The 16,599-nt window shown below is 36.4% G+C and overlaps 1 protein-coding gene across 1 annotated transcript in view; it reads right to left on the bottom strand.

Annotated features, from left to right (window-relative positions):
* Positions 1–1,328: 1,328 nt before the first annotated feature.
* Positions 1,329–16,599, bottom strand: part of ctnnbl1 (catenin, beta like 1) — a 53,157-nt gene continuing 37,886 nt past the window's right edge. The window contains exons 14-16 of the mRNA XM_020922342.2: positions 11,473–11,610; positions 11,185–11,257; positions 1,329–3,067 (exon numbers count right to left, since the gene is read on the bottom strand). Coding sequence (XP_020778001.1) covers positions 2,979–3,067; positions 11,185–11,257; positions 11,473–11,610 — 300 coding nt within the window. The 3' untranslated portion in view covers positions 1,329–2,978. The remainder of the gene's footprint in view (positions 3,068–11,184; positions 11,258–11,472; positions 11,611–16,599) is intronic.

Here is a 16,599-nt window from a genome sequence, read left to right as displayed (position 1 = left end):
ATATAGAGGTGCCAGACTGCCATATTATTACAGTGCAGACTTGTTTGTGTATCCCTCCTCCACAGTGCGGGCCTCACCACAGAGCCAGCAGCAGTGGGTTTATGCTGCGTGTGGCTCCAGCCGTGAGCAGGTTCACTCCAATCATCAACAAGTCTCCATCTGTGCAACAGTAACCAAGAGAATCCACTAGTAATGACGCTCATATGCACCAGTGCTTACCCACAAGCCCCAGCAATCTCCATAAACCACGGCATTAATCAAACATGCCCAACGAGAGCGCAAGACTTTATTAGCAAATGTTTTTATTGGAAAATATGTTACACGCAAATCCAAAACAAACAGGTGAAGAGGGGGCGCTGGTGTTTACACAATATGTTGGAAATTACGAAGGCAAATATACCGGCACTGTCACTTAGGATTTTGTTATATTTCCGTATTTGACAATGCACGCTGAATGTATTTAGAATCTATTCTCCAAACTGCAGAAGGAGCTAAAGAGTTATCTCAGGTCAGGACAACAATGCGACTGTTCAATCTGAGCTTTGTTTTAAAAATAACTGATCTGTTGATTACATCAGGTAAAATGATTTGTGCTGTTAAACAGTCCTTATCAAATTGCATTACAGTCACACCTAGGTAGCATTAGGAAACAGTTTTTCACCTTTTTTGTTGAAAATGAAACACCTAAACAGGAACATGAACACTCGTATTGATCACAGTCTCCTGAAAATGTGCTGTTGAAATCCTTTATGTATTTTTTCTTGAGTTTTTAACCTGTTAAAACTTTTTTATTTATTTATTTTTTCTGTTTGCCGTGTGCATTATGTCACCCAGCCTGATTCATCAGCTGGTTTCACTTCGTAGAAACCGTCTGACCTCACAGCATTAGAATTCACATGGTAGGCGGGTACTTTTTTCATTTAACCAATCGTTGCTATTTGGTTGTGACACAGGTAATGCGCCGCTAGCAGGGTTAACTATATTAAGCTTTTCCCAAGTTCCGTATGAAGAAGGACAATAACGTCTTTCCCCTTGATTAAATTCACTGAATATTCTCTTTGTTACGGCTTCATATCCTTGATCTCGGGAATTGTTGCCAACACAGAAAATATAGCTTTTCGCTGATTGGCTGGTGCCAGAACTTGCACTTCCAAGGTTTTTGCAAATTGTCTAGTGTATCCCTATTCCTGACTTAGTCACTGGAGAGAAATGAAATTGAGCGGAGGCACTAGGTGGCACCAGCCTGGCTATGTGTCACCAAGATAACTGCTTAACAATAGAGCTACATGTAGAACACCTCCATCAATAAATCACTTTTGACTTCCCTATTAAAGGTACACAACTTTATTAGCAAATGTTTTTATTGGAAAATATGTTACATGGAAATCCAAAACAAACAGGTGAAAAGGGGACATCGGTGTTTACACAATATGAAACTGCAAAGGCAAATCTACCAGCACTGACAGAGCACGTTTACTGAGAATGTATTTAAAATCTATTCTCCAAACTGCGGCAGAAGCTAATGAGTTATCAGGTCAGGACAACAATGTGTGTCTGTTCAATCGGGCACTATTAAGACTGGCTTTAACAGCAGATAATGAGATTCTAAGTAGACCGCAAAGATAATAGCGTTTGATGGATTCTTGGTGGAAGGATTAGTTTGTGCAAGGAAGGCAATTTTGATCTTGAAATAAGAAATATAAAATGCTATTAATCATACAAATTATTAACTTTCCCTGTACTTTTGAAAGGTCAAAGGCAAGTTAGACATGCATGTAGAAAGTAGAAAACACTGGGATTCGTAATGTAGTAAATTAATCAAATCTGTGCCACCTAAATTTTAATTATATTAGTTGTTCTATGCAGGACCATCAAGAGAAATGTGGGGGCCTAGGGCAAGACGACTCACATGGGCCCCCCTCTAATATAAATTAATAGTTTGAGGGTCCAATTCTGGGCCCCTAAAACCTTGGGGCCCAGGACAACAGACCCCTTTGTCTTTTTTTTTTTTTTACTAGGAATGAACATCTTTAATTTTATCTAAAAAGGTTTTATAGTCCATTGTTTTATATAATAACAAAGATTTGCTCTTCAAGGACCTTTTCTGAATAAAACAATCTCACCAAAGCACTTTAGAACTATTTGCAAAACAATGCACTTTATAAAAATTAATGAACTAAATGTATTTCTATTAAGCTTCGATATTGTTTCAGCAACTGTTAGCGCTCAGGGTAAAATTACTCATTATGAAATGAAGATGAATGCCCTTTTACATCTATGCATTAATTAACTGAACATGATTTATAAATTATTATTTGGTTTTATTCCAGAAAGATAATATTATCTTGTCTAAATGTGCTCTATTTTATGCTTGGGTTTGTATTTTGATTTACCTTATAACATAACATTTTTATTACTTTGTTTTTTTATCAAGTTGTACAAACAGACAAAAAGACCAATATAATAAACTAAACAAACAAACAAAAAAAGATAAAACAAATTTAACATTTTCTGCATGCTAGTCCATTAACACATATGTGTTCTAGAGGAGAGATAGACTGACATATTAGTTGGCCTAAATATTCCTGATAATATATATGTATAAAGTTTTGTTTGAACACTTTAGTCTTAAGAGGATACTGCAAAAATTACTACACTGCTTTCTACAAGGTTGGGGATGATTTTGTTTTGAATTCTTATTAGATAATTTCTGGAAATGCCCAAAACTGGCCTTATATATCACCCTAAAAATATCACCATAAGTCATCGACCATCGGTTCCTTTGGGTTCTAAACAATCGGTATTGGCCATGAAGAGAAAAAGGAAAAAAAAAAAAAAAAACACATATCAGCCGATTTCTAGTCTAGAGGAATGTCTGTCAAGGAAAAGCAATCCAGACAAAACATGAAAGAACTACTATCCAAATTCAAACCTTGCTGCATGGTGCCGGTAAAAAAAAAAAGTACTAAAAAATAATATTAGAAAGAGTCCAGGAGGTCCATGATCCTCTTCCTCTCAGCTTCTTTGAACTCCTCAGTCTTCCCATCGCCAATGCTCTCTGCATACTCTGAAAAACACCAAAAGAGGGACTTTTCATTAGACTGTATGGCTCTCACACATTTGACAGAGAAAAGCAAGAGACTGCAAAACCCACAATTGGCTCTGTGCACTGTTAGCAGAGGTAGTTACATTTAATTGTGTAACTTTTTAAAGAAACTGTACTTTTCAGAGTACTGAAAGCAGCATACTTTCACTCCTACTTAGTAATTTTTTAAATTTTTAAATTTTAGAATAATATTTTTGCTGAAGTAAAAAATGTTTGTACTACTCTTTGGAAGTGCCTTTCATTTAGACAGTGACGGCGTTTTTGGGGCTTAAAAATGCAAAAATCTGAAACTACACTCCAAGACACAAAACTCTGGTCAGATCTGCTCACGTCGCGTATACGTTTACATCACATACATCACAACCTAGTGTCACCACAAGCCACTTGGCATGCACACCCAATCGAATTCCACACACTTTTGCGTCACTGTATGCACAGATTTCCTCCTGAAAACACTTGTCTAAGAGCGGAATAGAAAGTGAAGTGAAGACGCGACGCCATTTTTGCATCTTCTGTTCAGACTGTCATCATATAAACATAATCTCAGTCAATGAATGATAAAAGCTTCATGTTGAAAATATGAAATGATTTGAACATTTGTGTTTGTTGCACCACTCCTTCATATGTAAAGTAATTTCTCTAATTTTTGTCTATACTTTGAAGATAACAGATATTGTGTCCCAACTGCTGCCCTTTAAGTTACTGCATTTATATTTTATTTTATAGTTTATGTTTGAATAAAAGTTTAGCATTAGCTCCCCAACCTATTCTCAAACCCAGTCAAATCAACCCATTTAAAATCTTTGTAAAATACTCATGTTCTTATTTGACAGTTCTCCTACTTCAAACACATCTTTAAAGACAAGTTCACTTTCTGCTATATATTTCAATCACTATATTAATAAAAAAGACTTAAAGAACACCAAATCCCAGTCAGCGGCCTTATTGCTATGCCTTAAAGAAGAGTAAAAAGTAGCTCAGTTCAATATGTCTTGCAGATTGCACAAAGCTTAAAACAACCCTGGATGTCTCAGAAGAAGCTGCACAGTCTGGTACAGTATGTTCTGTGTCTACAAACATACTGCAGGTAGAGCACACTGCAGAGTGGAGAGAGGACACTTGATTGTGCCATTTCCTTCATTTTCTCTGGTTCCTCCCACACAAGGCCTTCTGAGAGACGCTGCTCCATTTGTGAGTCTAATGTAGAGCAGGAGAAGGAGCAGCAGCCTCACACACAGAGCAGGATTACACACGGAGAAAGGTGTTCCTACTCATACAAAATAAAACATACTAAATAAATGTTTATAGTGACACTGCAACTGATGTGATGCTAAGTGAAAGCACTACTCTGTTAGAAGCTCGATTACTTAAGTTAGACTTTAATCTGAGGTTTGTTTTAACACATTTTAGCACAGAAATAGCCGACTTGTGCTGTAAAACAAATCTTTCTCATAAGCAGCAGTTTTTCAGTTAGTCACTCTCACTTTTTTGTTGAAATTCAAACACAAAAATCATGAATATTTTTTTCATGAGTTTTCAGACTATCTTCAAACTTTTTGGTCTGCGTTTCTTGTGTGTGCATTGTGTCACCATGGTAACTGCTGAAAAACAGAGATACAAACAACACAAGCGAGATGTCACTGCAGAGTATCAAAAAATCATTTTTGCATTCCTTTTAACATGATATATAATAAGAAGCATGCATTAAAGATGCACTATAGGGTTGTAACAATAACCAAATTATCATGATATCGTATCGTCAAAACTCTCATAATAATATCAGAGGCCATCACAGAATTACAAGTTTCTTTACTTAAGTGAATAGTTATGTTAATGTCTTTATTTATGTTTTTAATGTCTGTCTGTAATGTATTGCATACCGCGCTGTTGAGTTGCTATACCGCACCGCAGGAGAAATTTCCTAACCACGGCAGCCCTACTATCCAGCATTTATTTCATTTTATGTTTTTAATTCTGTAACCTGCTTGTCTCCCCTGTGATAAATAGGTTTAATCTATACTGTGGAACATTCTAGACAAAGCAATAACGTTTCCTTGGAGAAAAGCAAGTGGCAGACCCTCCATTAAAAATTTTACACAGTGCACCTTTAAGTCGACCCATGCTCAATTAAAAATAAATATGATAGAGTTAAACAAGGGAAGTTGCAGACACGTAAACAGAAGGTACTTGATCTGAAGAGGGCCACAGGAGCCAAGGCCTGTCTGGAGCTTTATATAAGAGCTTCTATGCAGGGCCCTGACGCGTGGTGCAGAGAGGAGGCTACAGAGGCAGAAGTGACAGTGTGTTGAGCAGGTCTGCAGACACACACAGGGACATGAAAAGCCCTGGCCTCTCCCTGACAGCCCTGAGCCCGCTCCCGCTCTATAAATGGAGAGGCGGTGCACACGGTTCACTCGGGTCAGACATCACTGACTTTTAACTCTGTGTAAAGCTGTCCGGTGGCAGCCTGCTGTCACCACGGCAACCACACAGGAGCCTACAGGACAGTAGCGAGAGGGGCATTACCGAGGTCAGGGACAGGTCTGTAGACAGGAAGAGACAGGAGCAGACAGGAGCACTGCTGCAGGTGAAATGACATTGTGTCAAGAGTTGGCAATGACCATTTTAAAGAAAGCCCATTTTAGTATTGTCAGGATCCAGTTGTCTACTTATGACTGTATGAACTAAACAAACTTTGCCAAACATTTCAGTGAGTTTGTAGATCCTTCAAAAAGTATTCAATCTTTTTATGGCATATTCTGGATTTTTGGAACAGTTTATGCCACCTTAATGAGGGAGTATTTTACCATCTATTGGGAATTAGCTGCTCACACATAACATATTTAAATTAACATGTTACCTTTTATTTTTTTGAAAATTCTACATTTACCATAAACAAATGCAGCCATGTATTAACAGGTTTTCTAAGTTTTGCTTTTGACGCTCTGAGCATCCCCTTCCCTTTGCTCTTCACATTAAGTCACCACCCTTTCAGAGCGCTATCCCAACACAATCATCGTGCATCCTGCTAATGAAACTACTGCACATCACATCAGGTTTGTCAAGTTGCTGTTACAGTTCTGAATCATGTTTTTTGTATATTTATGGAGAATTGTTGTGTGGGAGCATGGATGACATAGGATTGTGGGCTGAGCGTTTCACAGAACCTTGCAGCTACCCGTAAGGAGGGTTCAAACAGGGCCCGGGAGAGGTCACTAAATTACTGAAACATGCATGGATGATATCTAAAACCTCTTCAGGAATGTTTTTGATAAGGGAACAATGTAGGTAGAACAGAAACATATTTTGCTTAATAGGAATCAATTCTTTAAATATTTTAGTTAAAATTGTATTACTGCTTATTTATCTGCTTTTCTGTGAGACCTTACATGAACTTCAAGGCATGGGGAAACTGGTAAAAAAGCTTTACCCTTGGATTGCTAGAACTCTCTCCAACTCTAATGCAATTGTTTTTTATATGTCGCATGTGTATGAAACAGTTTGTTTAATTAAAGTTAAAAAGTAAGCAAGTAACTATATCACTAACAAAAGCAGCCATCCTATAACTGAAGCCAGAAAATGAAGTAAATAGAGCCAAAACTTGCAGCAATCTTCATGTACACTAATTGAAAACTGTCAAAGCGGCGACTGAGGCTGAGCACTTAATTTGAGTGCCTACATTTATGGACCATCTCCTGAGAAGTTTTATAGATAATTACTGAGACAATGGATTTTCACCGAAAGCAGCCCATTTCCCCCGAACTCTCTCCTGATGACATCTACTACAATGTTCGACCATTAGTGATTCACTACCGAATACCTCAAACTGAGAATACTGCCATAACTGCTATAATTATGAACTGGACTCTGCATTGATCCAGCAGTCTAACCCATTTGCACCTTATACTGTAACTATCTCTGCCTTTTTCCCTCTTGTACATAGCTGAGATATACTTGTATTACTATATTTTGTATTTTTATTCTACATAAACATTTATATAATCACCTTATTTGACACCAGTCTCTTGCTATTTTTGCTTTTTATTTTTCCTTTTTTAAGCTTGTTATTATTGTGATGATTGAGCTACTGTGTCCAAATAATTTCCCATTTTGTCCACCTTGGCGCACTGGAAGCACTACTAGATAAAGTAACAAAAAGAACATCATAACTGAGTAGAAATGTGGCACTAAGGAGATGCCAAGTTGAAATGTGCCAATTAAAAACAGTGTATGCTCACTCAGTGGAACAATGCCAGGCACCAGCTATTTTCACACAGCAAACACATCAGTGGTGGCAATCTAGTGTGTGACGGTTTCTAAATTAAAACGCCAACAGATTTCAATTTTAAGTAAATAGGAAAAAGCTATATAATCGAGGCAAAACAGTAACATCTTCGTGGAGGCCAGCAGATGGCGGGCTCTCCATCAGAAAAAATTACACAATACACCTTTAAAAGTGTCTGATGGAATTATTTTTTTTATTTTGTAATATTGAACCAGTGACACCAAATAATGTAACTCAATATATTTAATAGCAGCTCCAATGTAAGCTATACACACGCAAAAGATAGTAAAACATGTTTTTTGCATGAGGTTACAATGTCACTGACTTCATTATTACAGAACAAGGGAGTGCATGCCTGTTTTACATTTTAATATTATCACTTGCTACAACATACATGGACAATTTGTAATGAATAACCAATAAAGTTTAAAATCAGTATTCACATCCTCAAGAGCACCTCACTTATTCACAAGCTAATGCTATTAGGAGCAGGACGCCGGGTCAATGACACTCTGTATGCAATTAACCTTTGAGTACAGTTTCACATTAACTGGGCAAATTCAAACAAGGACCAGCCAGTAGAGGTGACTGCAAGGCCAAACACACGCACAGGCAGCAGACAGACAGCTGTGGTGCACTGCCAGGGTTGTGCCATAGACAGGGCTGGGTACCAAAACAATAAGTGACCACTTGGTATCAAATGCTGTGGTGTTTTAAGAAAGTTTATAATGTAAAAGTGTCAAATGATTTACTAGTAGTTCTTCTAATTAACAAGTTTTGATGCGTGCCATGTTCTGAGAAATAGAATTAATTAGGAGACCCAGCATAAACATAGTGTCTTCCATTGTCTATTTAATGTTATTTTAATAGTATTATTTGTTTTAGAGGATATTTTATATTTATACTATAGTAGGATAATTACTTATACTTGCTTAAATATTAGGTTCCAATGTCAAGCTAAAAAAAAAGAAAAAAGAATATCATTTGGTTGTTTCTGTGTGATACAACAAATGGCCACTGTGATTTCACTTTAAATATGACAGGAGATTGATAGCATAATTTGAACAACTTTAAAACTTTATCAAGTTGATCATCATAAAAAAGTGCCATTTCCCTGCTCCCTTTGCGCTAGAACATGTTTGATCGTCCCTGACACAATCCTGTTTCTCACACTATAAAAACCTCAGGTACAAAACTTAAATGTATCGTAACTTTGAGGCTGTAAAGACTCACAACAATATGCAATCTATTCAAACTGTCATCATGCCTGAAAGAAAACCATGTCCCACTAGCGACCATTGAATGTATGCAAATGTGAAGATGGAGGAGACAAAAGTTTCACCGTGAGCCAAATGTCCCCAGACAGAAGAGGGCCGCGGTGACTGGAGGTGAGCCCTGTACTGACACACTGTAGAGAGTATGACTGATGGCTCTATCTGTACTGTTATATACCACACAGAGCCAGGGTCTAAACACAAGCAAACGCAGGAAGGGATGCAAGACAATCCAAAAAAACCAAAAAACGACTGGGAATCACAGTGTCCCTCACGATTCGATGCGATACAATATTATCACTATATGGCGGTACATGTAGGACTGTCACGAATAATACAATACTGAGTTATCGTTCAAAATGTGATGGATCGAACTATCATTTTTGGTGGTCAAAATTTATCATGAGTAGTTTTTTCTTTGTATTAGAGGAAATTTTTGGTTATTTTTTCTGTAGTATGCTAAGATTTGAGTTGAATTATGAACTAAAACTATACAATTGCATAACTAAAGTGTTGCATTCTGCAAGTTACTGCAACTTGTTGCTTGCATTACTGCTGAATTAGAAAAAAAAAAAAAAAGCATGATGGTGATAAAAGCAATCAGTTAAGAAAAACTTTATGAAAAAAAAATCAGATTATTTGTGGATTATATTTCATGACTTCAGTCTGATTGGATGTAAGTGAATGAACTAAAACTATACAATTGATATTGTTGCATTCTGCTGTTTATTACTGCATCATATTTTTGACTTGAATACTTTGAATGGATGGTTTCAGTATTATCATGCATCGTCTATATTTACTCAAAATTTGTGAATGTAAGAGGCTTTGATGCATGATAATCGATATATATCTGTTTTTAAAAACCAAATACATTTATACAGTATTTCTGTTAAATCTCCAGTTGTGCAAAGTGAATACCTATAAAAATAAACAAAACAATGACAATGTCAATGAATAGTACATTTGCTGGGTTGCAGATGTCATCACAACATTCTATAGGCCAATAATATTTAATACAGATGGGGGGGTAGCTAAAATTATAATTACCAAATTGCATTTTTTGTTGTAATACAGTGAGTTTTTGGGTCTAGTCACTAATAAAAATGACCAGGTTCAACATTTTGTGAATTTTTACAATGAAATCTTGCCACCATCTGAGAGTCTTGACATCACATTTTAGAATCTGAAAACCACCGATAAACATGTTTCCTTTCACTAAATAAGCAACAAAATTGTCATGCAGTCACAAAAAAATTGTTAAAAAAGATACCAAAAAACATTCTCCATGATGTATCAATACAGCAGCCCGCAATAACAATAATGTTATATATTTTTGCACACCCCTAATAAAAACACATAAAGACATAAAGGAAAACTAATATAATATACTACACAGCGGCAGGGAAATTTAAACAACCCATAAAAATATGAAAAAGCTGACAAAGATGAAACAAGTTGACTTGAATATGAATAAAACAAGTATATCATTAAATGGTCTGAACTAATTTGAAATAAAATCTAATGCAGAAACTAATCCTGTCCTTGGTTATTCATGGCAGAGTTAAATAGGATACATTTTAATCCTACTGCATTGATGCCTTAGGTACAGTATGTAATTTAGGCTGTTTTACCTATAAGAAAAACACCTATAATTGAATAAGTGCAAGAGAGTGTTTAATGCCACCACATTAAATAATACATCCACTGCAATTACAAACTAATGTAAAACCTGAAAAAGTTAGTATTTTCTCAAAGTCATAGTTTTGGATAAAAATATTTATATTGTTCCAGCATAACCACTCTGCAATACAAACAGCAAATACCTCCTATCAAAGCAGCTCAGCCAAACACAGTGTTTACACCAGCACTCGCCAATCACTGCCAGAACAAAAAGCAAGTGGAAACCAGAGTTTGTGAATGCAATATAGTGTTTTAAGTAAATGCTGTTTGACTTATTCAGTTTTACTAAGCCAATAAGAAGTAGGCAGTACTGAGAGGAGAATCACTGACTCTGAATGAACAGGCCAGTAAAAGCAGTCCATCAGCTGTAACTAAGCAGCTTTAGACGGCTCACAGCCCAGCAGTGATCACTGAGCTGTGAGAGTCACACCATAGTCCGAGTGCACACCAATACTGCTTTTGCCAAGACTACTGGACAAATAAATATGTTTGGAAAACTTGGGGAAAAATTGAATTAGGAAATTATGTACAAAAAGCAAAAACATAATCACAACTCAAAATTTGGTTTGGTTTGTTGCGCTGGAGAGTGTAAATATGTATGAGTTCACTTCAGCCGAAATGCTCTAATTGAATAAAGTCCCTTGTTAAAAGAAGGGCTGTCAAAATGATTGATACCTAAATGCTAATTGATACAAAAACTAATTTGAAGCTTCAGTACATTTATTTTGTGTTGAAAGTGACATTTTATTGATATCTAGTATCTGGTGTTGAAACTGAACTGGTGGAACAGCTTATTAGAGTAATATAATGCAAACAACACAGTATAAAGTCCTCACCTCTCATTATGTGTCGTATCACTTTGACAGAGCCTCCTCTGACGTTCAGAATCTGCTGGACTCTTTGCTGCAACTAAAAAAGAAAGATTTTGTTGATTTACGACAGAACACAAACAACATGTGCTTATGTTTTACATAACGTAACCACATAAACAAGTCGCAATTTTTTTAATGTACTAACATGAGGCAATACTTTTACATGTTCAGCACTAGACTGAGTTGCTTTATTTTACATACTGAACAGTCATTGCTGCACACAACTGTTCAAAATAAAAGCATTGTAAGTACTTGTGCTATCCCCGAGTTGCTGATCTCCACCATAATGTAGCAGATGAGTTGTAGAACAAACAGCCCAGCGTCCAGCCTTCTGAGGTAGAACTCATCTTCCATGCTGTCGTCCAGGATCTCCCCTCGCCGCACCATCTCCTGTGAGAACAAATAAACAAAAATAAATTAATAAAGAACTGAGACTACAACTGCAAAACACACCGTTCTGCACGACTACGCCCGATAAATTACAATCCATCCTCCACAGCCTCAAAGTGATCCAACAAACCCACAAACCTGGGCGCTTAAGTTTCGTTTAAGCCTTGTTTTTCAGCTTTCCCACAAATCTATTTTTCCCATTCGGCCGACGCACAGATCAATTGAATTCTCTGCTAAAGTGTGGGGTCCCCTCGCTTCTGCTGCTCGGGGGCCTGCATGTACACGCTCGCCCGGTGTAGTTATCCATCTTAACAGGCTTGTCAGTATGCCAATAACGCAGCGCTGCCAATAGGAGCCCAGTCCGCATTAATCATCATTAGTGATCAGTGAGCAGAGCTGGGGGGAGACGCAGACTCGACTGGAATCCATTGGAGTGGTGCAGAACTACAGAGCTAAGGTGCACTGTGAAAAGCATTGCCAAGTGCAGCTGTAATGGTTTTCAATAGAGTATAAAAAGGCATTATTAGCAATATGCAGGCTTCTTATGATGTTAGTGCGTTCTATATAATTGGCCAGTAATGATGGAAGGAAGGATGTGGTGAGGGATTATCGTGGAAGCAGGTAAAGGTTGTGTGGTGAATTTGTTGTTGAATGGTAATAATGCAGCATATTACATAACAGCATCATATTAAAAACACACACAATTTAAATTGCAATCGAATTAAAATTTTGATTAGCAAGGCCGACGCCACCTAGTGCCTCCGCTCAATTTCATTTCTCTCCAGCGATTTGGTCAGGAATCAGAATACACTAGATGGTTCGCAAGAATCACGAAAGTGCAAGTTCGGGAACAAGCCAATCAGAGAAGAGCCATATATTCTGTGTTGGCAATGATTCCCGAGAACGAGGATTTAAAGCCGGAACAAAGAGAACATTTGGTGAATTTTATCAAGGGAAAAGACGTTATTGCCCTTCCTCCTATGGGATTTGCGAAAAGCTTAATATACCGGTTAGCCCTGTTAGCGGTGCATTACATATGTCACGAACAAATAGCAGTGATTGGTTAAATAAAAAAAGTACCTGCCTACCGCCGAGTGAACAAATTCTAATTCTGCGAGGTCAGACAGTTTCTACAAAGTGAAACCGGCTGATGAATCCAGCTAAATTTTGATGGCCACAACTGGCAAATTGCAAAGTTTTTTTTTTTTTTAACAATTAAAATAACAAAGATGAACTGGTGTCAAAATGCTCTCACAAAGGAATAATTGGTAGGCATAATAAGCTCAAGCTTCAGTTTACACCTTTTTGGTCTGTGCATGTTAAATATGACTGTCTGTGAAATAATGTCAGAATATACCTGTGACTGAAATAAATTAATCAATCAAGCAATCAGTCAATCAATACCATAATTTCCTCCACAAACAACAGAATATTGTGTTCTGCATTCTGCAATTCTGCATAAAAACTGCTAACCCTGTAGTCTACATCTGTACAAAAATGCTCTGAAATGTGATTATTGTATTAGTTTGTCAGCTCATTTTTCACTCTTTTCTTCAGGATCTCTTCAAAATGCAAACTTTAAGCAAAATTACTTTCAAAAAAATCGCTCAGCCCTAATTTCAACAATCAAAAAATCAAAGAAGAGAGAGAAGAGCCATTGTGTGAATGTAATCGCTGAAAAAAGACAAAAGTGTCCTGTCTGCCCATATCCACAATTTCAGATTATTTATTTTGATGATTATTATCACCAGAAAATAAATACTGGCTCTTTGTTAATAGAGACCCCTGTAAAATAATCAAGTTAGAATCCATCAATTCCCTTACACACATATAGTATACTGAGGAGAGGTGTATCGATTCACACAGTGTTAGAGGAACAGTGTGCTTTCATGAACACAGTCACTAAATAGAATCACTCTCTTCGCTTTTTTGAAGTTTTGAAGCAATATACCACATCAACCCCCATTCTATTCAGGTTTACAAAGTCTAAATGCAATCAGTGAGGGAGGTACAAAATGTTCCCTCTGTCTGGGCCAATGGAACGCGTCATCTTTACTGTGCAGATTTCTATACACATTATTCAACACGCAACCATGATTTAGTTGTTTCAGTTATCAGCCTGAAATCAAAATAATGTATGGCTGAAACTAAAAATGACTATGCAAATGCATTTCCATTTAGCATGATAAAGTAGTTTGCCATTTGCCTGATACCTCTGTTCCATATATCTTTATCTGCAGCGTAGAACCTGTGGATTTATGCATTTCTCAAAATCACACACATTAGTAAAAACGTATTAAAATGGCTACAGTATAATGCATGTGCGTGTGGCTCAGCTGGACCGAACAGCGTAGGTAGAAAGCTCATCTTCATTTGAATAATACGTGATATATGGTAAATCTGGCTTATAGAACTATATGCTCTGTACCCTAAAGCTTGAGACAGTAAATCAACAAAAAGGGCAGCATTCCAAAGTGTTGCTAATGAAAACAAATAGCTCACAGTGCTGAGGTAAAGGCTACTACACATGGCATTTGCGTTGTGATGATCTAATCGGAGAGAAAATTAAAACTTCCAAAAGGCCCTGTCCTTAAAGATCAATTACACTGTAGCAGCCAATTATAGACGCTAAGTTCAGGCCATTAACAAGCTTCTATCAAAGGCCAACCTAATGGAGACTACAGTACACAGTGTAAGAACAAAGCAGTAGCACAGATGTAGATCTAGATGTAGACATGTACTCAAAATGCCAAACCACACAATGGCATACTGGTATATTTTTATTATATTTATTTATTTCAAAAAGTGATAATTAGGATATGTATTATTTGTGCATGTATGTGAAGTAATGCTGTCACAGTACACAAATTGGGCATGTGATTTCTTTTTTTTATTAAATTTAGTTCTTTTAAAGGTGCAATGTGTAACTTTTCTGGTACAAGTCCAGCACCTGGTTGTATCTATGGAGATATGCAAAGAAGATGTCCCACTTATTTAATTATAGGTATTTTTTTTTTTACTAATACATTGAAGAAATGCATACATAAAATCAGCTAAATTATTTATCAAAATCACTTCATTTGATGCTTTAATTGTTCTAAAACTTTTTTTTAGTCTGAAAGTACATTTCAAACAGGTACTTCAATACTTTTACTTAAGTAGATTTTCCAGGTGATACTTTTACTTGAGTAACCTTTTGCCTCTGTATTTGTACTTTTACTTAAGTAACAAAACTGAGTATTTCATCCATTTCATTCCTCCATCACTGCCTGGAACAAACCAATCCTCGAGCTTAAGTCCTGACCAAGACCAGCTCAAAACCTGGAGGTGGATCTTGAGAGCGCTCCCATGTGGTCGCACTCTGTTACTGACTTCTTAACCCTAAAACACAAATTTATTTAAAGGTACAATACGTAACTATTTATCTATCTATTCAGAACCGCTGTCAATGTCTAACCTGCTTTTAAATCATGCCCATATTTTGTCTGATCACCTTGTTTTTTATATATATCCTCTTTTAATTGTTCTTTATGCAGAGTCTTTGAGTGTTTAGAAAAGCACTACATAAATAAAATGTAGGCTATTATTATTATTTTTTTTTTAAAAGAGAAGAGAATCAAGAATGTGATTTTCAATACTAAACTGTACTACTTTCTTTTATATTATCATGTGGTCTTATATATATTAAAAAAAACAACAATATAATATTCTTGAGTGTAGTTACTTGAAAATACATTCTAAAATCCTGAAAGTTATGAAACAAACCGGCTATAAACCACAATATTATATACACTTGGTTGAAATTAGGTTAGGATAAAGCAATGCAAACTTAACATGAAAAAAAGAAACAAACAAACAAAAAACAGTATTGTATCCTTGTATGTAGTTGAGACTTGAAAATACTGCATTTTTAAATCTTGAAATGTACAAAACAAATGGACAATAACTCAAAATATTATTCATTTCATACTGAGGTGAGCTTAGGATACAAAGCAATGCAAACTTAACATGTAAGGTTTAATAAATCCAGTGAATCTAGGTCATTTATCTTGTTGCTGGCCTCAAGGTGGAATTCTGGCCTGGAATTGTGTGTTCCTGCAAAACAGACTTATCGCACTATAAAACACTCCCTAAGTCTGGCCCTGCCGCTGTCAACATGTGCTCATTAAAGATGCAGAAGAATACGGAACAAAGCGATGTGAATGTAAACCACTCTGCCTCCTGTAGGAAAAACAGATTATCCCAGTTTCCAGAAGGGCTTTGGAAGTTGGGAGTCTACGAGCGTGGGGCCAAGTTTTACAATGTGCACAAAGACATTCTTTAAAATAGGCAAAAGCAGGTGGCCAGCTGTGAGAGTGACAGAAATATCAACAGCCTTGGGGTTAAAAAGCCAGAAAACAAAACAAGGGATGCACCAATTTCATTCCATAGCAGTGGATGTGTTTGGGTTTACAGTATTGTTTTATTTTACAAACAATATAAATGGTATTAATATAGGAATAACATTCACTAGCATTATTCATAATATACACAGCAACTACAAAAATGATGAGGTCTTAAGATGTTTCACTTTATGATTCAGAACAGAACTAGTTCATGTGCAGTGGACAAAAGTGATTTCTCAAATACCTAATACATTCTGAGCATCCTAATTACAGTTATTACCCGTTTTGACATTACAGTAACACTTATAACTACTAGCATGCTAACGTGGACTTTCTGATTACTGGATAATAAAATGCCTTCTAATTTATTTATAGCTCAAGAGCAGCTTACACACTGTATATGTACAAACGTTTTCTGCTCAAAAACATGCTAGGTACAGGGCCTTTAACTGAAGTTTTTTTGTATTAAGGATTATGAAAGCAGCTTTTATACAGTGTTGACAAAATTATTTTGTATTGTACTTAATTTTGTCTATTTCTTAACAAGATTTTTGACATTCCTTGTACTTGAGCTTTGGCTAACACTGACAATTTAAAAGCAGTG

The sequence above is a fragment of the Boleophthalmus pectinirostris genome, unplaced genomic scaffold, assembly GCF_026225935.1.
Source record: "Boleophthalmus pectinirostris isolate CB_2022bp ecotype Guang Dong unplaced genomic scaffold, ASM2622593v1 HiC_scaffold_8, whole genome shotgun sequence".
NCBI classification, from domain to species: domain Eukaryota; kingdom Metazoa; phylum Chordata; class Actinopteri; order Gobiiformes; family Gobiidae; genus Boleophthalmus; species Boleophthalmus pectinirostris.
Note: the sequence above shows the minus strand (reverse complement) of the source record. Positions and strands in the feature narration are given on the sequence as shown.